Source organism: Syngnathoides biaculeatus, chromosome 2 (assembly GCF_019802595.1).
Source record: "Syngnathoides biaculeatus isolate LvHL_M chromosome 2, ASM1980259v1, whole genome shotgun sequence".
Lineage (NCBI taxonomy): Eukaryota > Metazoa > Chordata > Actinopteri > Syngnathiformes > Syngnathidae > Syngnathoides > Syngnathoides biaculeatus.
Window position 1 is genome coordinate 11,040,849 of NC_084641.1, and position 23,678 is coordinate 11,064,526.

At 40.2% G+C, this 23,678-nt stretch overlaps 1 protein-coding gene across 2 annotated transcripts in view; it reads left to right on the forward strand.

Moving 5' to 3' along the window:
- Nucleotides 1-23,261, forward strand: part of lamb2 (laminin, beta 2 (laminin S)) — a 58,125-nt gene extending 34,864 nt beyond the window's left edge. For both annotated transcript variants that reach the window (XM_061833103.1, XM_061833093.1), the window contains 22 exons: nt 331-466; nt 555-713; nt 2,342-2,469; nt 3,113-3,245; nt 3,340-3,532; nt 5,292-5,435; nt 7,395-7,626; nt 8,315-8,484; nt 11,016-11,240; nt 11,343-11,560; nt 11,975-12,071; nt 12,520-12,701; nt 12,788-12,978; nt 13,634-13,818; nt 14,297-14,538; nt 15,546-15,749; nt 17,847-17,991; nt 18,062-18,269; nt 19,652-19,793; nt 21,850-22,026; nt 22,109-22,268; nt 22,545-23,261. In XM_061833103.1, the coding sequence (XP_061689087.1) occupies nt 331-466; nt 555-713; nt 2,342-2,469; nt 3,113-3,245; nt 3,340-3,532; nt 5,292-5,435; nt 7,395-7,626; nt 8,315-8,484; nt 11,016-11,240; nt 11,343-11,560; nt 11,975-12,071; nt 12,520-12,701; nt 12,788-12,978; nt 13,634-13,818; nt 14,297-14,538; nt 15,546-15,749; nt 17,847-17,991; nt 18,062-18,269; nt 19,652-19,793; nt 21,850-22,026; nt 22,109-22,268; nt 22,545-22,681 (3,808 nt within the window). In that variant the 3' untranslated portion in view covers nt 22,682-23,261. The remainder of the gene's footprint in view (nt 1-330; nt 467-554; nt 714-2,341; nt 2,470-3,112; nt 3,246-3,339; nt 3,533-5,291; nt 5,436-7,394; nt 7,627-8,314; nt 8,485-11,015; nt 11,241-11,342; nt 11,561-11,974; nt 12,072-12,519; nt 12,702-12,787; nt 12,979-13,633; nt 13,819-14,296; nt 14,539-15,545; nt 15,750-17,846; nt 17,992-18,061; nt 18,270-19,651; nt 19,794-21,849; nt 22,027-22,108; nt 22,269-22,544) is intronic.
- The last annotated feature ends 417 nt before the right edge of the window (nt 23,262-23,678 follow it).

Genomic DNA, 23,678 nt, shown 5'->3' on the forward strand with positions numbered 1-23,678 from the left:
TGCCTGAAAAAATTCAGATCTACGATGTTGTACTTTATTATTATTATTATTTTTAATTCATTCTTCATAGTTTCTAAATTGAATCTAAAAAAGCCACCACAAACTACCCCAAAAAATTTATGATGCCGACAAAATGGAGCCAACTGACATAATGGCACCTCTGGCGGCTGTGGCGCCATCAGCCTGATATTTATCTCAAGCAACATTAATGGTAGTGTATTAAATAAAAAAGTGAAAGGTTGGTTTGGAAAGTCCTTTTGTTTCTATTTAGGCTTTCTATGTTAGAAACTAAGCAAGAAATATTGTCTCATGTAAAACTGTTCACCACAGCTGCTCCATGGATAGTGGCCAGTGTCGGTGCCGCAGTCACATGACCGGACGCCAATGTACACAGGTGGAGTCTGGGTATTTCTTCATGGCTTTGGATCACTTCTTGTATGAAGCTGAGTTGGCCAAAATGGGTCAGGTGAGATACCGAGTTCATAATGTAGGAGCATTTGATGTGTGATAGATGAAACCAAACTGGATGAATTAACATACTCGCATACTAGCAGGGATGTACATTGGAGACCAGGGAACACCACCAAGGTCGTCCGGCCACATGGACGGGTATTGGGTTTGCCCATGTACCTGAAGGTGGCACTCTTGAGTTCATCATCACCAACGTTCCTTATTCCATGGAGTATGACCTGCTCATCCGCTATGAGTCACAGGTGACTGCTGTTCTTTTTACTGAACTTCTACTTGAAGGACAAAAGTCTTGAGGCACACCCTTTTATTAATTAATAAATCAATCCTCACCTCTGCTCAAGGGAGTATGCTAGCTCAGTAGCTTGTGACCTTGCAAACATAATAAACAGTTAACTTTCCCTCAACTGAGTTTGTCCTTATGGCTGTTGGCCCTTCAAATTCACCATGACTGAAGGCAGGTCCATTTTTTTCATGTTGTAGGAATAGTTTGATGGCTAACTGGCTGATGAAGTGGTCGATATGATCTTAGGCAGCAGTCGGGAACCTTTTTGACTGAGAGAGCTATAAAGGCCAAATATTTTAAAATGTAATTTCAAAAGAGCCATACGATATTTTAAAAACTAAATACAAGTGTATTTGTGCATTTAAGTAAGACCAATACTTTGAGTACAATAAGTCTCTGAATTCTTTTAAATAACATTGTTACGCTGTTGCTAACCAATGATGACAAAAGTACTTCTTGCCATGAATGAGACTTCTGGTACTGTACGGTTTTGCTGATGGCTTTCTTGTCCTTTTCATACGTCGCTAGATTAAGCTTAATGCAGGCATTGACACTTCCATCCATGAATCGTGAACCTAATTCAATTTGATTTCCCATCACGTTGGTACAATGGTGAACGGTTTGTCACAAATGTTTATTGGCAACATCGAGGACGAATGCTTTGGCATACTCCCCATCTGTGAATTTAAACACACAGTAGAACCCTCCCTCTCCACAAAGTCTGTCCATTCCTATTGAAAACTTTGGTACTCCTCATATTTTTTTCTTTGAGTAACTTTTGTCAAAAGCTTTTCCATAATTATTTGTCCCAATATGATCGGCATTCGACCCTGCACCTGTGGACATTGACAGCCACACTAAACTACGGCAACTTCACTTAGGACAAACTGTCTCTGTGTCATTTGCGTCGCCTGCCACATCAAACTACGGCAACCCCACTAGAACAAACCTTCTCTGGATCATTTGCGTTCCCCGCACAACAAAAATCACATGTACAGTATGTTGTTATACGGGCCCGGCGAGCCATATGCACCCACCAAAAGAGCCACGTATGGCTCGCAAGCCGTAGGTTCCCGACCTCTGGGCTCAGGTATCATTACTAGGTGCCAATTGCACTGAATAGCCACTGATTGAATGACAGCGCGGGAAAAAGCAGACTCATGCCAGAAAGGCCAAGTGCGTGCCTGCACTTGTTTTTATCCTTGTCCAAAAGAATCCAGACGACTCAAATGGTCACAAACAGTTTCATGCTATTTCTCCACCATTAAGAGCGAAATTCTTCTCACCCTTTGTACATGTTTTCATCCTCTTCAAAATTGTTTCAAAATAAATTATGGACATGACCTCACAAGTTCCTTAAATATTCAATCTTAAACATACGCGGACAATTTGGATATCACAAAATGGTGTCCTTATCACGGGCAAAGTCCAAAGGTTTTCCCACAAGAGTTGAATTTAGCTGCAAATTTGTTATTTTCTTCCAAAGTTACATCTTGGCAGGATCATGGCTACATATGTGTGCGAATACTTCTGTCCAACACTAATAGTAGATGGCATCCATCGTTTCATAACGTTTATCCATTCCAGATGCCCCGAGACTGGGAAGAGGTACGAATAACAGTGATACGACCTGGTCCAATTCCAACAAGCAGCCCATGTGGAAACACAATCCCAGATGATGACAAACTTGTTGTCGCCCTGGCGGCTGGGGCCAGGTTTGTGGCTTCAGCACACATGCACATGCAGACAAGAATTGAGATGAAGCAAAAATGTTCAGAAGTACTTATGTCTGACATTTATCGTGTAGGTAGTGGTGGTACTGCTGGAAACTCTTGCTGGCCTTTTCTCTCACATTCACATCGGCATACCTATTATTTGTTCCTTCATTTATAATTGTCACAGTGCTGCTGGTTATTCTGGTAATTCTAATTTTCTTGTTGTATAGATATTTTTACTCATTGATTTTTTTCGTTGTTTGTTTGCTGCTATCATCCATGTTTATGCCATGAAAATGCAATTTTCCCCATTGTCTGACTAATAAAGTCTACTGGTATTTCTATTCTGTCCTAAAAAGCTCCCTTCGGAACATGCTGGTATTTACATGACTATGAGTATTGAGTTCATCATTGACAGATATAACGTAAAACATTTACAAGTAAACAGCACTTCCTTGACCCTGAAATTTATGTAAAATTAATTACTTTCAATATGGAGTAATTTCTGTATTCTGCTGTGGGATAATGACTTTGTATAAAAGTTAGGATATTTTAATGGTATTTAACATACATGTACAGTTAATAGTTATATTCTTTAAGGGGGACTCATTATAGGATTTCTTTTTCCTAATCATGTCCTTAGGTTCATGGTTCCTCCTCAGCCTGTGTGTTTGGAGAGAGGTGTTACGTACACCATCCGCTTCGAGTTCAGGCGCTATCAGGATGCCAATGCTGTCCTTAATGGAGCAGCCAATGCTGTCCTCCTTGTGGACTCTGTAAGGACAATTCCTTTATTCCTCTCTTCTCCTTCCACACAACCACATCTTTTTTCTAATGTTACTTTTGTACATCTGTGCTTCTTTGCTAAAGATTGCTTTGATGCCTCGTCACTCTTCCATTGAGATCTTTAATGCCGGGGATCTGGCCTCTAGCAACAGGAAGCAGACCTACGAGCGGTACCGTTGCCACGAAGGAGCGAAGAGCGTGACCCGCCCATCCATGAGTGATACCTGTGCCAAGATGATCACAACCATGTCGGCTGTTATTAATGACGGGGCTTTGCGTGAGTAAAAAAAAAAACAAAACAAAAAAACACATTTTAGTTTAAACATTTTGTGATTGGACAGCCAAGTAACCAACAAGTTAGCACATCTAGCACATCTCCCTCACAGTTCTGAGGACTTGCGTTCAAATCCTGGCCTCTCCTGTGTGCAGTTTGCAGGTTCTCCCCATCCCTGCGTGGGTTTTCTCCGAGTACTCCAGTTTTCTCCCCCTAAAACATCCATGGCAGATTAATTGAAGACTCTAAATTGCCCATAAGTGTGACTTTGAGTGTGAACGGCTATTTGTTTCTATGTCCGCTGCGATTGGCTGGCGACCAGTTCAGGGTGAACCCCGCCCCTTGGCCAAAGATAGCTGGAATAGTCTCCAGCCTGCACCCCCAGTGAAGATAAGCAGTATGGAAAATACACAGATATATATATTTAAAAAATTCTCTACACAACAGAAATGAAATAAATTAGCGTCAAAGTCAGATTTTGTTTGAAATGTCACTGAGATTCTGAGATACTCTCCGGAATGTGATGTCACGTCACAACAACATTAAGCTAGAGAGCGAAAAATCTAGCAAAGATTGTGAGGAAGTGTGTTATATAGGGCTTTTCTGTGTCAAACGCTGATGGAGTCACCTTACATGAATGGCCGAAAGATGACCAGATAGGCAGGCTGTGGACCAGGTTTGTGAAGACAAAGCAGACACATTGGGCTTACAAATCAAAGTGGACAGGAATATGTTCCAAGCATTTCACGGAGGACTCCTTTGAAAACCCAGAAAACAGCGTTCACTTGGCTTCGGTAGCAAGTAGGTACATACGTGTTCAATTGTTTAGTATTGACAAGTATCTACCTCATTTTAAATGTCAGTACAATACTGATATAGATATATACATTATGTCAGCTAATCCGTATCCATGTGATGTTTAGGAGGTGACGAAATTTAGACACTGTATAAAGTTAGTGTACTGTTGACGCTGAGGTTTTCCTGAAATTCGACTACGGCAGTGTGTGCTCTCAAGTGTTAGGTGCATTATTTAAAATACGGGCTAAATCTTTAAATGGAGAACGATACCGAAGGTTTTGATTTTTGTTTTACGCCAACTCAGTCGCTAGTACAACAACAAGAAATGACTCAGTGTTGTGTGCAAGCAGCATTAGACGTTTAAACGTGTTTGAATTAATTATTATTTATTTTTATTATTTTATCAACAAGGTGTACATAGACTACTTGAGGCACCTACCAGTCTGTGTTTTGGGTGCAAAGTTCCAGGTCAACCTCGTCAGGTCTCGCCGAATACCGTCCTTGTGTCGCATTCGTCAACTCCGGTTTGAACATATATGGTTGAATTACACCTGCATGGGATGTCTTTTGAACATTAGAAGAAAAAGAAAATTCCTCCTCTTCAGTTCCCATCTCTTCCACAGAGCATTCCATAAAAACCTCTTCATCGCTGCTGTCTGTATCCTCGAGATCCCACTCGCAGCGTGTATGATTGTGTAGGAAGCCATTGTCTTTACAGGGGTTGTCTTGATGTGACGTCACACAGAAGCAGCTTCAACAGAGCCTCGGTTTGAAACAGACATTGGAGGAATGCGTATTACAAAGAAAATGTGCACTTTGGCGCTAATTTATTCCATTTCTGTTGTACTGAGAATTTTAAAAATATTTTTTAATGAAAAATTAGCTATGTTTGTGTGATATATAAATAACATATAAATCCTCTGGATTAGACCTTTAAATTTGGTTTACCTGTGTTTCCCACCAGCTTGCAACTGTGACCCCCAGGGATCTATCAGCTCTGTGTGCGATGTCCGTGGGGGTCAGTGTCGTTGCAGACCCAACGTCATTGGTCGGCGGTGTGAACAGTGTGCCCCGGGAACTTATGGCTTTGGACCTTCAGGCTGCATAGGTGAGAAGAAACATAAGTTCTTTTAAATTGAGGCTCTATTTTTCTTCGAGTTCGGATGTAATTACAGTATTTTATAGATTTGGCCAGTTTTAGTCCTCAAAGCGTCTTTTATTACATTCAGGGCTCCTTACTGTGCTGAAATTCCCGATATGAAACATTGTGGTTAGGTCAGCCACCATTTGGAAAGATGAAATCAAGCCTCGAAGATTGTTTACAGTTGGCTTTGGATTATTCCATTACATAATTTTTGGATCAGAAAACCATGTTTAAATCATAGATATAATAATAAATCTGAAAAAAATTGCATAAATTTCCCATATAGTTCTGAGGATCCGGGTTCGATCCCAGCCCCGCCTGTGTGGAGTTTTCATGTTCTCCCCGTGCCTGCATGGGTTATCCCAAAAACATGCAACATTAATTGGACACTCTAAATTGCCGGTAGGTGTGATTGTAAGTGTGGATGATTGTCTTGATGTACCCTGCGATTGGCTGGCCACCAATTCAGGGTGAACCCCGCCTCCTGCCCGTTGACAGCTGTGATAAGCTCCAGCACTCCCGCAACCCTTTGTGTGGATAAGAGGCAAAGAAAATGGATGGATGGATCATATGTGTTATCAATTATAAATTTAGAACATGAATTATATTTCAACTGAAAAAAATCACGTTTTGGGGTTAAAATTATCCATTTAAAAAAATTATAAATAGACAAATGCACTTTTCCATAAAATGTGGATAGGGCATTAGTAAAATTTTTAAGCAGACGTACACTTTGCAGATATATTTTAGACAATAAATAGTTAAAAATATATTTTATCCTATGAACAATGTCAAAATACAAAAATAAAAGGAATTGTGAAATAAAGATTTATCTACTGGCTGTACTGTATTTTCACTCGTTTCACACTGCAAGAAAAAGAAAAAACTGAGCAGTTAAGATTGTGACATGACACGGGCGCCATCTGCTGGCGGTCATTATTGCATACTCAGAAAATCCCAAACTTCAGTCACATTTGGAGCCCCTTAAATGCTATGCCAGTGCAATTGACCCCTCCGTACAGGGCACTTAACCACGCCTCATGAAGTGACGTCACGCCACGTGCGCTGACGTAAGACAAACAGTAAAAATGGTAAATGCAATACAATACATTCTGAACTGAGACAGACTCCGTGCTTCTGATTTCATTCAAATCAACGATATATTATAGATTCTAAATACAATACATTCTTAACTGAGAGAGACGCCATGCTTCTGATTTCATTCAATCATTCACACGTAGCAATGTTATGCTAGCGAAGAACGTCTCATTCATTTATACGAGACGTGGATTAAAAATCAAATATAGGGCATATCTTCGTGCAAACACAGTCTGGTTAAGCTTCGGCTGCAAGCCAGCAAGAAATACATACGTTTGTGCAGTCCGATCATCGCTAAATATCGCTCAACAAAGAATAAGTGTGTCAGTCGTTCACACGCAGCAGTGTTATGCTAGCGAATAACTTCGAATTCATTTATACGAGACATCTATTGAAAATCAAATATAGGGCATACCTTCGTGCAAACATGTGTTCCGGTTGATATTAGATGGATTTAGTTGATGATGCGGTCTTCCACAAACTTTGATCCATCGAAGGCATTTTTCGTACTGGGTCATCGGTTTTGGAAAGGGTACGAATCGAACTCCACCAACTAGCCTTTCAGGATACTTGTCGTCACTATTACAAAGTCCGTGACTACACCTCTTAACCATATTTTTTGTTAAATAACCCAAATACGCGATAAAACGCTAACTAAACCTATACTGGACCATGCAATGTTGTCTGAGAAAATGGCGGGAGCAAAAACGGGTTTTGGTTTATGCAGATCTCTGACCTCTGATTGGTCAGTGACGCGGATTGCGCAATATCCACGGAGGGGTCCATTTCACCATCTGTGCTATTTTGACTCCTCTCTCCGTGTAGCCTGCGGTTGCAGCGTGGAAGGCTCAGTCACTCGGCTGTGTGACAAATACACGGGGCTGTGTCAGTGTCGGCCCGGAGCATTTGGCCAGCAGTGCGACAGATGCCAGGCAGGTCATTGGGGCTTCCCCAACTGCCGCCCCTGCCAGTGCAACAACCACGCCGACGAGTGTGACCAGAGGAACGGTGCATGTATTAACTGCAGGGACAACACCGGAGGAGACAATTGCGACAGGTGACGTTCTACCTTGCAATATCAATCGCTAGACTATTTCTTTTCTATTTCTCAGACTTTCCTTTCCTCCAAAATGTAGAGTTGCAAGGGGCTGGAACATTTCCAGTTCAGTACGATGTAGAGTTTTGCAAATATTACAAGTTTGCCATGAACGCTGTGAGAAGTTATGGGAATTCACTGCAAATTTAATGGAAATGCGTCTCATTTAATCATAGTTGTAAACATTTTGTGTAAGTTTAAAGCTGACAAAAAAAACCTCTCCTTTCTCTTCAATTTTGGCTTGTAACACAAAGCAAAAATGATAAAAAAAGGACCAAGCAGTTCCTAACTTGAAAACTCGTCATTTTGACCACTTGTTAATCAAAGTACCGCTGTAACTGAATGAAGTCTGGTTGTTTTATTCAGGATTATTTCATCTTACATTTAATAGCCAACCGTCAGTTTTGTAAATATTTAATCCCCCCCCTCCAATTTATTAATGTTAATTCCCATTGAATGTTTTTGATTTCCCAGAAATTTGCAACCCTATTAAACACCCTTCAAACTCCCTTTACATAGAAAATAATGACCGGTTTAAATGGCAACGTCAAAGAAACTTAAATTGAACTCCCTAGTACTGTAAGTGCAGTGTGTAACTAATGATATGACCAATGCGTGTCATCTTGTATTGACATTATGGTATCTCTAGGTGTGCAAATGGTTACCATGGTAACCCAATACTGGGCGTAACACCCGGGGCCTGGTGTCGTCCATGCCCGTGTCCAGACGGCCCAGCCAGCGGACGTCACTTTGCAGCATCTTGTTATCAGGACAACCGCAACCGGCAAATTGTCTGCAACTGTAACCATGGATACACAGGTAAAGATGACCAATATGTAGTAGTTTTTGGGGGCACGATGGTTCAGCTGGTAAAGCATTGGCCTCACAGTTCTGATCCCAACCCTAACCCGATCCCAGCCCCGCCTGTGTGGACTTTGTATGTTCTCCCCGTGCCTGCGTTGGTTTTCTCCGGGCACTCCGGGATCCTCCCACTTCCCAAAAACATGCAACATTAAATGGACACTCTAAATTGCCCAGAGGTGTGATTGTGAGTATGGGTGTTTGTCTCTATGTACCCTGCGATTGGCTGGCAACTCGTTCAGGGTGAACCCCGCCTCCTGCCCGTTGACAGCTGGGATAAGCTCCAGCACTCCCGCAACCCTTGTGTGGATAAGCAGCAAAGGAAATGGATGGATGGATGTAGTAGTTTTGACATAAATTTTTAAATTCAATGTCTTAAAATATCCATTTAACAGGGTCATAGAACCTAAAAGTGTCCCAAGAGAACTATGGCATGAATGTAAATGCTAGCAATACAAGATTTAACATTTTAAATTATGGTCCCACTTTCTCTCCAGAGCAACTTCGAATGAAGGCCAATTATTGTACAATACAGTACTTTCAATATCTAATTTGTTGTTGTTTCCTTCTTCCCCTGTATTACTGGTACAGGGATTGTTAAACTCCTCAGGCAGACCATTTGTAAGCGTGAGTAAAAACATTGAGTTGCCCCCCCCCCTCCACCAGCACAAACCAGCACAAGTCTTTCTTTTTTTTTCCACCAATCCTACCCATGCACGCATGGCTTTAGCACACTTTTTTTCCAAGGTGCTCAGACCTGCCTCCACAAATGATATTTCTTGATTGGCTGTTTAGCACTACTTCGTGCTACGTGGACTGCAATTAAAAATCATCTGATCAGTTTCTTACGCCAACATGGTATCGTACTGGATGTACAATAATTCTTCCTTAATTACTGTAGATGTTGATTTTTTTTTTCTTTTTAAATCAAGTATGGTAAAGCTGAATGTAATTTACCACCTTGCCACAAACTCAATTTATTTCTACCTCAACTTGTTTATGGGAATACATCTGGTAGAGGGATACATAACTTTTTTTTCTTTGGACCATGCATCTCTCGATTTTAAGGCTGCCTGTTTCCCACTAAAGGATCTGAACCAGAAGTTGTTTTATATGTTTAGTGAGGGAAAAAAACCTCTGAGAAAAGTCTGATTGTTGACAACTACTCTGGGTCAGTTTCTGTTTGAAGAACTTTTTATCTTTATGTCTCTGAGATTCATAACTTTAGAAATCCCTCTCAAAGGCTTATACTCCTTTTCTTTTCCCAACCACGTCCAGCTTTCATCTTTGTATCTTTTATGACATGGAGTGTTTTTCTCATCTTTCTCCACCTTTCCATTCCCCCTTCTCCAATTTCCTCTCTTACTCCTTCCAGCCAGACTCAAATATCTCAGGTATTTCTGTCAGTTAGTCACCAGTGTTCCGCACAATTGAGGTACATAGCAGGAGTCCACTGAGAGCAGTGGTGTCGCAATAAAGTTGGTTTGTGTAAATAAAACAGGTTCACGCTTAAGTGCGCTATTCTTTGTGGCTCGAATTCAATGACTGGTTTTGATAACTAGTTCAGGATCAAACTGGATTGTGTTGACTCAAATTAGCTGTAATTGTCTAATTAGTGTAAATGTGTGTACTGCATTCTCCAAAAGACACACTTCTGATTTTGGAAAGTCTGTTAATGAGTTGTTTACACCTTTTTTTTTTTTTTGTTGTTTTTTTGAGGGGGAGGGGTGTCTGTGGTTGCTGTATTTATTTCCACCTGCCATTCATTCACAAATTAACATGGAGTGCAGACCTTAAATAAGTTTGAGATTTGTTACAGATGTTTTGCTATGCTACGTGGATTCGCCATCAGACTTTTTTTAAGCCTTACAACATGGTTTCTAAGATTGGATGTACAGTAAACCTCTGCAGTGACTAAAGAATAAACCCCATCGCAAGTAGTGACAAAAACACAAGTAATCTCGGACCCCCCACTGAAAGCTTTATTATTCCCTATAGTGATAGTTTAAATGATCCCTATAATCCCAAAACACTTCAGTATCATTTTAAACCATTTTTTACAAAATCACCCTTAAAAACGAAGTTGATTTGTGTATGGACGTGCAGCAAGATTTGTCCTCCAACAGCTCAGGCTAAAATTATCTCCCCTCTACATACTGTAAAAAAAAAAATGTCAGTTTCTCAGTCAAAATGTATGACTTCAACATGTTTCCTTGATACCAAACATTACATTTTGATTACCAAGGGCTTTGGTGCCATCTTCTGATATCTAGTGTCATAGAAAGAGTACTTAAACCACAAATAGGTGACTTTATAGGTGACTAAGTATACAGGTTCTCTGAAGAAAAAAAGAAAATTGATGAGTTCTTGAATTGCGAATAGATGGAGGTATTAGTGTTTTGCAAAAGCCTTCTTTATCAAGTATTATATTCAATAGTAGAATTTTGATGACCAAAGGTCTGTTTCATCTCTATTTTCTCTCATTGTAGGTACCCGATGTGAGCATTGTGCTCCTGGTTACTATGGCAACCCTTCTCAGCCAGGTGGGCGGTGCCAGCCGTGCCAGTGCAACAATAACATAGACATGTCTGATATTGACGCGTGCGACCGACGAATCGGAGAGTGCAGAAAGTGCCTTTACAATACAGAAGGACCCAACTGTGGCATCTGCAAAAGCGGCTATTTCGGCGATGCTACAAGGCGCAACTGCAGGAGTAATTCACTTTTTGACCTCAATGTACTGGTGGCTTTCCTGCTGATGTAACAGTTTTTTTTTAAATTTAAATATGCTCGTGTCTCCGCCATGCCCACTTTAGAATGTGTTTGTAACTTCCTGGGTACGGAGCGTAGCCAGTGTATGGAACGTGATGACTGCGTGTGCCAGCGGAATACAGGCCAGTGCCAATGTGTACCAAATGTCATTGGTCAGACGTGCGACCACTGTTCCCCTGGACACTGGAACCTGGCGAGTGGCAAAGGATGTGAACCCTGCGGTTGTGACCCCCACAATTCAGTCACCTCAACGTGTAACGAGGTAAATACAGTACACCTTAAATTAAACAATGGAGCACATTGTCAGTCTAACCAACCAAAAACAGAACTACTGGGAAATACAAAATATGAAATGTGAGACTGTTCTGAAAACTATCCTTGAGCAAGGCACCGGACCCCCAGTCTTAGCAAATGGAACCTGATTATGTCGTTTCTTATTTGTGGTATACAGTGGACCCTCGAAGGACCATAAGCCAGTGTGAATCTGAACGAGGGATCACGAAGGTCACGTCACAGATGGGCCTCATGTATCTGTATCACATTATTAATGTGTACATAAAGTCTATTCTGAAACCTCAGAGGGGTTCAAGTTTAGGGTCTTCAGTCTACCTAAAAATGTTTACTCTTCTAATATGGAAGAAAATAAACAACGGTGTTCCATTTTTGTGTTACACAGTTTACTGGGCAGTGTCAATGCCGTGATGGGTTTGGTGGGAAGACCTGCACAGATTGTCAGGAGAACTACTGGGGAGACCCTCGGACACAGTGCAGAGGTTAGACACTAAGCAAAAGTTCTACATTCCTTTTGTTAAAATTAATAAGCTTACATAATTTAATGCCTCTTATGGCTAAATTATCAATTAGTATAGCTCACCACTGGGGGGAGTGTGCATACGTGTGTGTGTGTGTGTGTGTGTGTGATAAAGGAAAAACAACTAGAGGATGCCGAGTTGGTTGTCTATAAACATACTTTATACCAGGTATCTTCTTTTCTTTTCTTCTTCTTCAAACTAAATGGGTCATCATTAGTACATGACTTATGTTTTATCTTTGGTTGGATAAATAAAGTCACCTGTCCCCTGTATCAAAAACAACAAGAAATTAGCATTTTTGCCTCTATAAGATAAAAAAGCATTATGTGTAAAGATACAGGCCTCTTTTAGTTTTAGGTGTGTGCTATTCGATATTTACTTCTTTCCTGCACTTCTGCCCTTCTTCTAGCTTGTGACTGTGACTGGCGAGGCATTGAGACCTCTCAGTGCAACCGTGTGACAGGTCACTGTGTATGCCAGCAGGGGGTGTCTGGTGTCCGCTGTGACCAGTGTGCCCGAGGTTTCTCGGGTCTCTTCCCCAACTGCCAGCCCTGCCATCAATGCTTTGGGGACTGGGACCGCATTGTCCAGGTGCAGGGTCTTCTTTATGATGCTGACCATTAGGTCAGCCGAGATAAAATATAAAATTAAAAATGGAGCAAAATGTGTTACACCAGGACCTGGCGGTGCGCACCAGGGCTTTGGCTGAGCGTGCCCATGAGATTCAGACTACTGGCCTTACCGGGGCTTATGAGAAGACTTTTAGGGATCTTGAAGAGAAACTGGCCCAAGCTCAAACCATCGTCAACTCACGTAACCTCACTGCTGCAACCATTAGCACTCTGATGGAACTTATTGAACATCTTAGGTACAATTTTTTATTTTATTTTTTTACATAGTTTTAATGCATACACTTACAACTCTTGACATTAATGTGTGAAGTAACAAAAAAAACAAAACAAAACACTTTTCTACCACCCATTAAAGTATCTCACTTAACTGATGCTATTGTTCACACACAGATTTACTTCAGTGGAATAAAATGAAAGTACATGGAAACAGCCTCAGATGAATTAAGATAGAAGTCTTATAGAACATCGCCATCAAGATACCGCCACAGTATAAATGATGATCTTGCGGTGTGTGGATGTTATTTGGACAATTGATGTTCCAAGAGACACATGCCACACAATGTTGTGTGCTTGCACGTGCTCAGAAGCTGCCAACTTTTTTGCATTTCTTCAAAATAGTAATATTGATTGCATTTTGTAGTGTCTTGTCAAATCAAATTTGGTGGTGTATAAAGGAAAAATCTGATAGCCCAAATGCATCGAGACTTAACTTTGACCCTTGATGCTAGAGTAAAAAATATATATACCATAAGCAGAAGCTGCATTAAGAATTCTCATTGCTTGTATTTCATTTTTTTTCTCTCATTATAAATGTTCCATAAAAAGTGGATTTGTTACCAATATGCATATACAAATGCATGTTTTTTTTTTTTTTTTTTTTTTTTTGTTTAGATCTCAAATTGGGGAGACCACTGACACATTGAACCGTCTAGAAGGAGATCTGACTGTCGTCCAGGACAGCAACTCAGAGGCAAGCAAGGAGCTGAGTGCTCTTGAGCGAGAGGCCAGAGAACTCAATCTGACTTCAGAGCAGCTCCATCACCAGCTCAATGTGCTAAAAAACTCAAATTTCCGAGGTAAGCAAGTCATACGACTAAGTTTTCCTTTTTCTTAGTTCAAATGTATACATAAATTATTTTTTGTATGAAATTGTTTTGATACTTTAAAACTTTTAAGTTGGTGATACACCAACCACTTACGTTCACTAAAAAGAACTTCTCTATACTAATACTAATTTTGTTAATAAGATAAACAATAATTTAAAAACTTAACACCAAACGAAACAATTTGGTTATTGATCACACACAGTACACATATTGTACCTGCATCTGAAAAGAATTTATTGGATGAATTTTCCTGGTCACAACACATGTTTGCTAGACCACTTGTTGTTTTTCAGGAGTTCCTAGGTATCATTCATAAAGGTCTCACATGGCAATTTAAAAATAAAAGAATCCACGCCCACACGGCTTTTTGAATGACACTGTATTGTTTTGCTTCAGTAAGTTCAATGAATAACTTGAATCTCCGCTTCCTTCATCCCCTTTTTTTCAGGCGCGTACGACAGCATTCGTGCCTCTTACAACAAGTCTAGGGACGCTGAGCGCCGTGCTAATGAATCAACTGTGAACAGGCCCAGCACGGTCAGCCAATCGGCCGACACCCGCCGTCACACCGAACGCCTCATCTCCGCCAAGAAGGATGACTTCAACCGCAAAAATGCCGCCAACAAGCGCTCACTGGCAGAACTCAAGACCAAAGTTCAGGATCTGGATATGCAGAAGATCAATGAGAAGGTCTCTTCTTGGTCTGATAGGCCTGACATTTACATTATACAGTATATATTTATATACCAGATATAACGAAGAATCATGACTACAGCCTGCATGCTTTATCAACCAGATAAATGATGAGATTAGTAGTTTTATCTGTATTTGTATTCACAGTGGTGCCCTAATCTGATGGCCTAAACTATCAGAATCACTCCAACCTAAATTGTAATTGTTCCATGAAATTGTATTTAACTATTTTCATTTAATAAGATTGCCCAATCAGATTTCAGGTTCTATCTGCTGCCATGTCAATGTAATCTTCCAATGTCAAACAAATCAGATTAGCTAGCTGGTCCAAAATAATGTCAGCATTTTTATGTCATATGATTGCTTGGTCAGAGCAAGCTCAGTTTGACTAGCAAAACACGTCTGTTGCAAAATGTGCACATTAAGACATTTAATAATCCGACACTCCGTTGAGTAGGATGCACGTTATTAAATACACATTGATAATGAACTGCTCCATAATAATATATGCGGCACAGTTGTTTGTTGTACACTGTTATTGTATTGTATTGATTGATGCCTTCTATAATTGCAACGTAATACTGATGGTATTAAGTGATGGAATAAGTCAGGTAATTGCCACTGAAGGCCCATGTACCAAATGCACGGCCCACAGTTTAGGAGTGGGAGCAGTAGGAGTAAAATAATAATTTTCACTTATAATATTCACTACAAAAGTATACAGTATGTAATCACTAGAAGGAAGTGTCAACGCAAAACTATAAATATAAAATTTAAATGATCAATAATCATTAATTACACAGTGTGTAACTATTATCTATTATATACAGTATAAATCAATACTAATATTAATCCAATATATATTTATATTACCGATAAATGTGTCTTTCGTCAAAAGAATCTCATAACTTTTGCTTCCATCTACTTAACTAAGGTGGAATGAAAATGTTTTCTGTAATTTTATGAAGTGGGAAAATGATAAGTAGACATAAACATGTCAACAGGTTTGCGGTGCCACAAGCGACGCTCCCTGTGCGGAAAGCCCTTGTGGAGGTGCAGGTTGCCGAGACGACGAAGGGAACCGTCACTGCGGAGGCCTGAACTGCAATGGTGCTTTATCAGCCGCTGATAATGCTTTGGAGAGAGCCAAGCATGCAGAGAAGCAGCTCAACAAAGCTATGGGAGAAGTGGAGGGACTCGTCACCAAGGTACAAAAGCAGTACAGTATACCATATTTAGTTATTAGGCTTTTGCCAGCCAACTAGAAAATGAGTGTGCGCATTGTTTAAATGTCAGAGGACAAAGTTTTTTTTTTTTTTTTTATTTTAAATTCTTGATAACTCCAGAACCTCTCACAAACCACATCTTCCATTTTGAAGTGATCATATTACAGATAGACAGCAGTTAAAACGATAGATATAAATGCACCTTCTTCTTTTTGCATCCAGTACCTTACGGTCTTCGGCTCCATCTGGCGCTGTGACCTAACTCGAGCCAAATAACCTGTTCATCTGGTCATGTGGTTGTGCCCGTCCTTGTATATTTGTTGTAGTATGTATGATTTAGCGATGTCATGCAGGTTTATTGTGTGGCATTTGGTTGTACAAATTCAACCAGTTCAGGTTCAGGCAGTGGCAAGAGTTTTGTTTGCTTTCCAATTAAAAAAGGAATATGACCAGTGGACAGGGAAAGTCAATCCACAGGGGAAGAAACATTGTCAGTGATTGGTGCCTCGTAAAAATTCCAAACCTTCGATGTGTTGATCACTTTGAACTAGCTTGTTTTGAGAATGACTTAGCAGAAAGCATTGGTTATACAAGTGTAGTTAGGCAGAGGCTGAAATCAGCTGCGGTGGCAATTATTTTTCCTGCAGCCATCAGGGCCTCAACCACCAGCAGGAGAACTAAATCTCGCAGCTGCCATGTTGCAGCAAAGCAGCCTAGACAAGAGGTGAATATTTTCTTGTTTATACCTACCACTCTGTTATGGGTATGATTCACTGGAGAGTAGGAAATTAAAGAGCCACACAGTACGTTTCAGTACTGTTGTCTATTTTTGTCTATATGATAAGCCAACAGACACCGCATAGACTTTCTGTGAGGTGTGTTATAAAGATAATTGAGCGAGGGAGACACAATGGAGATGAATTTGCATGCTATGTAAAAGCTGGTCTGGTGTCATTGAAACATACATTAATATATGCTAAAACATAGATACCTATAGATACCTATGACTGTATAAAAAGACTCGCTTTTTGGGTACCGCACATTGAACCAATAGCCACTTTCTTTTTCTTTTGTACAACTTGCTGGATAGAGTAACTTCACCATGGTATCTCAATCTTAGGGTATGTTTGAAAAGTGCACAATATGCATAATAAAAATCTCAATTTTAGCTACACTATACAGTAGATGACAACTCATTTGAAGTGACTTGGATTTGTGATATACTGTATAAAGAATGCAAATATTAATTTTGACTGGCCACATAACAGCTTTGTCCTTTGACATTTAATGCGGTATAACTGTAACAGTGAAAGCATACTGGTATCTAATCAACGTGAGCAAGGTTAATTTAGAGCAAAAAAACACAAGGGAAACCAACACACTATTTTCAGTTTTCTTGTAAAGGGTTATTGAAATAACTAAGGTTAAGTTTAATATGATAAAAATACACATTTTATATATATATATATATATATAATATATATATATATATATATATATAAAGTCCCATATTACACCAAAGTATTTTTTTCCAGTATTTGGGATGTAGTATTGTTTCTATGTTGCCTCAGGAAACCTGTTAAATTTGAATGAAAATTGTCCACACATTCCTGAGTTCCAGACTTTTTTTCCCATCTAAGAGGCCTGAAATCAAGTCATTTGGATATTTAGGCCTGATCGACTGAATATGACTAACAAAGATCTCCTCCTACCGCTCCCCTCCTGAGCCAGCGTTGTCAATTAACAAACGTGTGTCCTCATGAGTAGTGAGGGTTGGGTCTTCTAAACAGAGCCATCCAATCAAAGGAAAGGTCTTAGACAAATATGGACAAAGTGGAGACAAAACTGGGTCAAACCGACGTGTTAGAGGGGCCATTTCTGGACACTTGTTTGAAGGGAGAGGAAAAAAAAAAAAAAAAAAAAAAAAAGCATATCACTTTTATGCAAAGTCCATGTTAGGGAGTCTCTGTGGAAGTTAAATGGCTAAAATATGGGACCTTTAACAAATCCACATCCGTTGTTCATTGAATCTAAGATGGCAAATGCATATTAAGTATTATGGCAATTTGTTTTGGTGAGGTGGCGGAGGCTAAAACAAAGGCAGAGGAGGCCAAGGGTAAAGCACAAGCAGCTCTCAACAAAGCCAAACGCACCAAGAACAAAATGGAGCTCTCCAACAATGACCTGCGAGACCTCATCAAACAGATCAGGGACTTCCTCATGCGTGAGTCTAATAGATTAATGACATTATCATGATGACTCCTAAACTTCAACACATCTTGTCTTTCGCTTAGAGGAAGGAGCAGACCCTGAACACATTGAGGCCGTAGCGAACCGTGTGCTGGAGCTATCCATCCCTGCTTCTCCTCTCCAGATCAGACATCTCGTCGACGAAATCAAAGAACGTGTCCGCAGCCTTTCCAGTGTAGATGCCATTCTGGCACAGACACAGGACGATGTCCGTAAGGCAGAAAAACTACTGCTGGATGCCAAGAGAGAAAGGTTTTCATCATTGGTCAATGAATCAGCCAAATGTTATTTGTATCGCACTTGTCATACTAAGTGATTCACATTAGAAGAAAATAAATAATGTACTGTATATTAGTTTTGGGTAAAAACATTTAATTTGGGCCAGAGAATATGTTGGAATTAAACTCCTCCACTTCGATTTACATTTAATGTTAGGATCAAACTGTTTGTCTCGTAAAGAGACACCATCCCTTTTTTTGTGTAAAATTTAGGTAAAGTGATGAAAAACCTCAATTAATTCCAGTAATTTAGAAGGCTGCTGCATGAATGAAATACGAGTTCTAGATTACAGCCATTTCACTACTAAACTAAAACACACAAAGCACAATAGGAAATGGAATTTTAGAAAAACAATTAATCTCAAAGGGGAACAACGGGGTAACATACAGAGGAACTCTACCACAAAAGGAAAATAATATTAATGGTAATAGAATGAAAATAGTCATATGTAAATAAAAAGAGGACATTGTGTGTTGCTGGACTAAAAATGAGTGTGAATAGGGTACAGCGTGTTGAGCTACTACAAATTTGTAACTTGTGTGAAGCTGGTATTTTAGGCACTAATTTTGTACACTCTGGCAATGACTGGCATCCGCTACTTATGACCGAAGATCTGTTGCCCCGGGAGATGGTGTTTCTCAGAGCATCTCAGGAGGAAAGGAGGCAGGTATAGTGGAAGAAGATGGATGATGCGCAAAAAAGTAAAAACAAAAGAGGCAAAAAAGACAGTAGTCGTCCCATTGAAGTGCACTCGTAACTTTCCTGGTGTTCAAACTTGTTGTGGGTTCCACTCTTGCTCTCAACTGCGGGCTTGATCGGTCCGTGTTGAGATTTGCTTACTGAAGTCTCTGCTAACTCTAATGGAAAAGCCACAACTATTATAGCCCTGGGTGAGACTCATTAGAGTGAGTCCGACCGAGAGAAACTACTAGTACAGCAAAGGTTGGGGATGAGCATCACTGTATGAAAAATGGCTGCATTAAGGGCAGCATCCAGTCCAAAAGCCAAAGTCAAGCCAACAACCATGATGATTGTTCATACTTAAGGCTTTAGGCTTTTTCACACCGCACTTGGCAAAGTGCTAACCGCTGTCGAACCTTCACATTTGTAGTGTATTTACTGAGGGGATGAGATTGCAGAATGCTGTTGCAGCAAGGCAAATGCAAATGGTGGCTGACATAATCCAATCCTCACTTGAATAGAAAAATGTTCTATAGAAGAACGCCATTGTCGTGATGTTGGAAAACGCCTCCAATAGGGAAGGGGCTGCTAGAGTGATTTTTGAGTGCCTTTTGGCGGACCTTTACCGTAAACGCCATGTCCCACATGGAGTCTATGTTGTCTCTGCTGTACAGGCATCATGCTGAAGGTGTGAAGACCACAGCAGAAAAAGTGAAGCAGGCCTTGGTGGATGCTAAGACTGCCCAAACGTCTGCAGAGAAGGCCATCGCCAGAGCCAGAGCTGACATTGATGAGACTCAGACCCGCCTGGCACAGGTAACTAAAAGTACACAGACCACTTGTTGACTCTCCTTTTTTCTTTTTCAATGCACCATCATGATGACACCCCCAAAGTTAAACAGTCCATTCCATGACACTGGTTGACTTTGAAGTCAATTTTCCCAGAGGAATACAAATAGGAGTTAAGTCAATTATTTCATTTACTGGCTCAAACTGTCGCCATCATATAACCGATTAAATACCCTGTAAACTGAAATTATAGATTTTTAAATACAGTGCTGTGGGAAAACATTTGACCGCTGCTCAAATTCTCATTTTTTGTAAAGCCTCCCCACTTTAATGTTCAAGGTCTTGAAATAAATGGAAATATCAGGCAAATATAGCCCAAATAAGCTTAGTTGCATGCAATTTGCAGACATCCCCGCATCATTTGAAAGCACATGCACTAGCTAGATTTTTCACAATTTTGAAGCATCTACATTTTTTTTAATCCTTCAAATTTGGCAGAGGTGTTTACACTGTGAAAACTAGTTTGTGGTGTCAAATTTTGACATTTATTTTCACTTTAACAGGACCATAATACTGTAATATTTATTCTGTTGCTCACTGTAATAGAGCTATACAAAAATGTGTGAGGTTGTTAGCTGCATAAAGACACCTGTCCACCCCATACAATCAGTTAGACTTAACCTTGTAACAGGGCCAAGACCAAAGAGCTGTCCAAAGACACCAGAGACAAAATTGTACAACTCCACACGGCTAGAAAGGGCTACAGAGAAATTGCCAAGCAACTTGGTGAAAAAAGGTCCACTGTTGGAGCAATCATTAGAAAATGGAAGAAGTTAAACATGACGGTCAATCGCAATCGGAGTGGAGCCCCTTGCAAGATACAGTATCGCCTCGTAGGGTCTCAATGATCCTTAGAAAGTTGAGGAATCAACCCAGGACTACTACTAGGACTCGGCCAATGACCTGTAAAGAGCTGAGACCACCATTTCCAAGGTGACTGTTGGTAATACACTAAGACATCATGGTTTGAAATCATGCATGGCACGGAAGGTTTCCCCTCCTTAAACCAGCACATGTCAAGGCCTGTCTTAAGTTTGCCAATGACCATTTGGATGATACAGAGGAGTTATGGGAGAACATTTTGTGGTCAGATGAGAGCAAAATGGAAGTTTTTGGTCATAATTCCACTAACCGTGTTTGGAGGAAGACAAATGATGAGCTCCATCCAAAGAACACCGTCCCTACTGTGAAGCATGGGGGTGGGAGCATCATGTTTTGGTTTGTTTTCTGCACATGGGACAGGACGACTGCACTGTATGAAGGAGAAGATGACCGCGGCCATGTATTGTGGGATTTTGGAGGAACAACCTCTTTCCCTCAGTCAGAGAATTGAAGATGGGTCGTGGCTGAGTCTTTCAACATGACAATGACCCGAAGCACGCAGCCAGGAAAACCAAGGAGTGGCTCCGTCAGAAGCATATCAAGGTTCTGGCATGACCTAGCCAGTCTCCAGACCTAAACCCAATAGAAAAAGTTTGGAGGGAGCTGAAACTCCGTGTTTCTCAGCGACAGCCCAGAAACCTGTCTGATCTAGAGAAGATCTGTGTGGAGGAGTTGGCCAAAATCCCTCATGCAGTGTGTGGAAACCTGGTGAACAACTCCAGGAAACGTTTCACCTCTGTAATTGCAAACAAAGGCTACTGTACCAAATATTAACATTGGTTTTCTCAGGTGTTCAAATACTTAATCGCAGCTGTATCACACAACTAAATCATTTAAAAAAATCATACATTGTGATTTCTGATTTTTCTTTTTAGATTATCTCTCTTACAGTGGACATGCACCTATGATGAAAATTTCAGACCCCTCCATGATTTCTAAAGGGGAGAACTTGCAATGTAGCAGGGTGTTCAAATACTCATTTTCGTCACTGTATATAAGGCTACATTTAACTTAACCTTAGTTTTTAAGTGTCTTACCTTGGTGTCAGGATTGTAATCATATTCCCATTGTAACATATATGTAGATACAGTAGGACCTGTGGGTTGATTTTCAAATTGTGTGTTGTGTGTGAACTCCGTAGATAGAATCAGAAACATCTAACGGTGAGAGGCAACTGAGAGAGGCTGTGGACCGTCTGGGCACGCTGGGTCGAGAGATCAATGGGCTGAAAACCAAACGCGCTAACAACAGCATGGCAGCAGCCCGGGCTGAAGAGACTGCCACCATGGCACGAGACAAAGCAAACGAAGCCAAGCAGGTGCAGTATATGAGCTTATGACTCCGTATGAGCGAATGCTGCCTCATTACTGACACATACACTCACACCTTCTAATGCTCAGATTCTAGACGGACAGTTGACTGATAAGTACCATGAGTTGAAACAGCGTGTTGACACGAAGGCCAAAGCTGTACAAGATGCCAAGACAAAGGCAGAGGGCCTCAGGGATGAAGCCAAACAACTACTGCAAGATGCCCAGAGCAAGTTGCAGAGACTAACAGGTACTTTTTTCTGTGCCCAGGAAACAATGCAAAGAAATCATCTCCTCGGATGGCTATAATCAAATTTTGCTGGGTAATTTTATTGTCTGTGATTGGCTTGCAACCAGTCCAGGGTGTACCCTGCATCTCACCCAAAAGTCAGCTGGCATAGGCTCTCAGTGACTTGTGACCCTAATGAGGACAGATGTTATAGAAAATGAAGGAATGGAATTTTACAGTTAAAAAAAAAGACTGAATATATTTGTTGGTTGCCACTGAAATCTTTTGCTCCCACAGAGCTGGAGAAAAACTATGAAGAGAATGAGAGACAGTTACAAGGGAAAGCTCGTCAGCTGGATGGCTTGGAAGACAAAATGAGAGCCATCCTCAATGACATCAACAAACAAATCCAAATATACAACACGTGCCAGTAGTAACCTCCACTTTACTCTTCTGCACACTGCATGACAAGATTGGAACATAACTTTTCTGAGGATAGCTGAGTGTGTGCAAGATGTTGGTTTTCATTTTTTTAAAGTCTGAAATTGTATGCTTGTAAATGTTTGTAATGAATATAAAAACGTGTGTATAATTTTAATCACAAATGTCAATAATCCAAAGATATGGGATGCAATAATGTTACATTAACTACTGAGTATTTCTTTGTTTTATTTGTTAGTGATTTAGAGGCAGCTGGTTCAATAAATTGGCAGTTTAATATAATCATTACTCAACTCATTTAACTTGTACACACTAGGTGCAAGGTGGATAAGTTTTGAACTGATTGAAACAAAACCGCATTTCAAGCTCTTTTTTTGTGAAAAGGAAGCCAGTAAGGAATGCCACAAACATGCATTATTTTAACCAACTCTTCAGAAATTACTTGTCACAAAACTTACCTCTTCATTCTCTAAAATTCATGCTTTACAAAATGTGACAAAAGCCCAAAACACAAAGGTAAAAATAATTATGTATTACAGTGCCTTAATTTTGTGAATAAAGATTGGAAACATGTATTTTGTTTTGAATATTTATTCCTACATTTCCAAATGTTGCTTCCTAATAGTATTTAGGTTACATATACACGTCAATATCTACATGTAACTTAACATACTGTAGTTACAAAATGTCCAATTTTGAATTCTTAAATTTTTGCGCACCAATTGAAATCCAATCCTACTGACCCATACATTCAACCAGTGTTCTCAAACTTTTTCACGCAAAGACCATGCCAACATGTAATTCTCTCTCCAAATACCACCATTATGACCATGACACACACTGTATATATTACTGTAAGGTTATGTTTGGACATTAACAAGCATAACTGATTAAATGAAAAATTTATGTAAAAGTATTATAGATTTAATGCAAATGTACTGTCCTTAACTACCATTGGACCGTACATGCACTCATTGCACATTTTTTTTC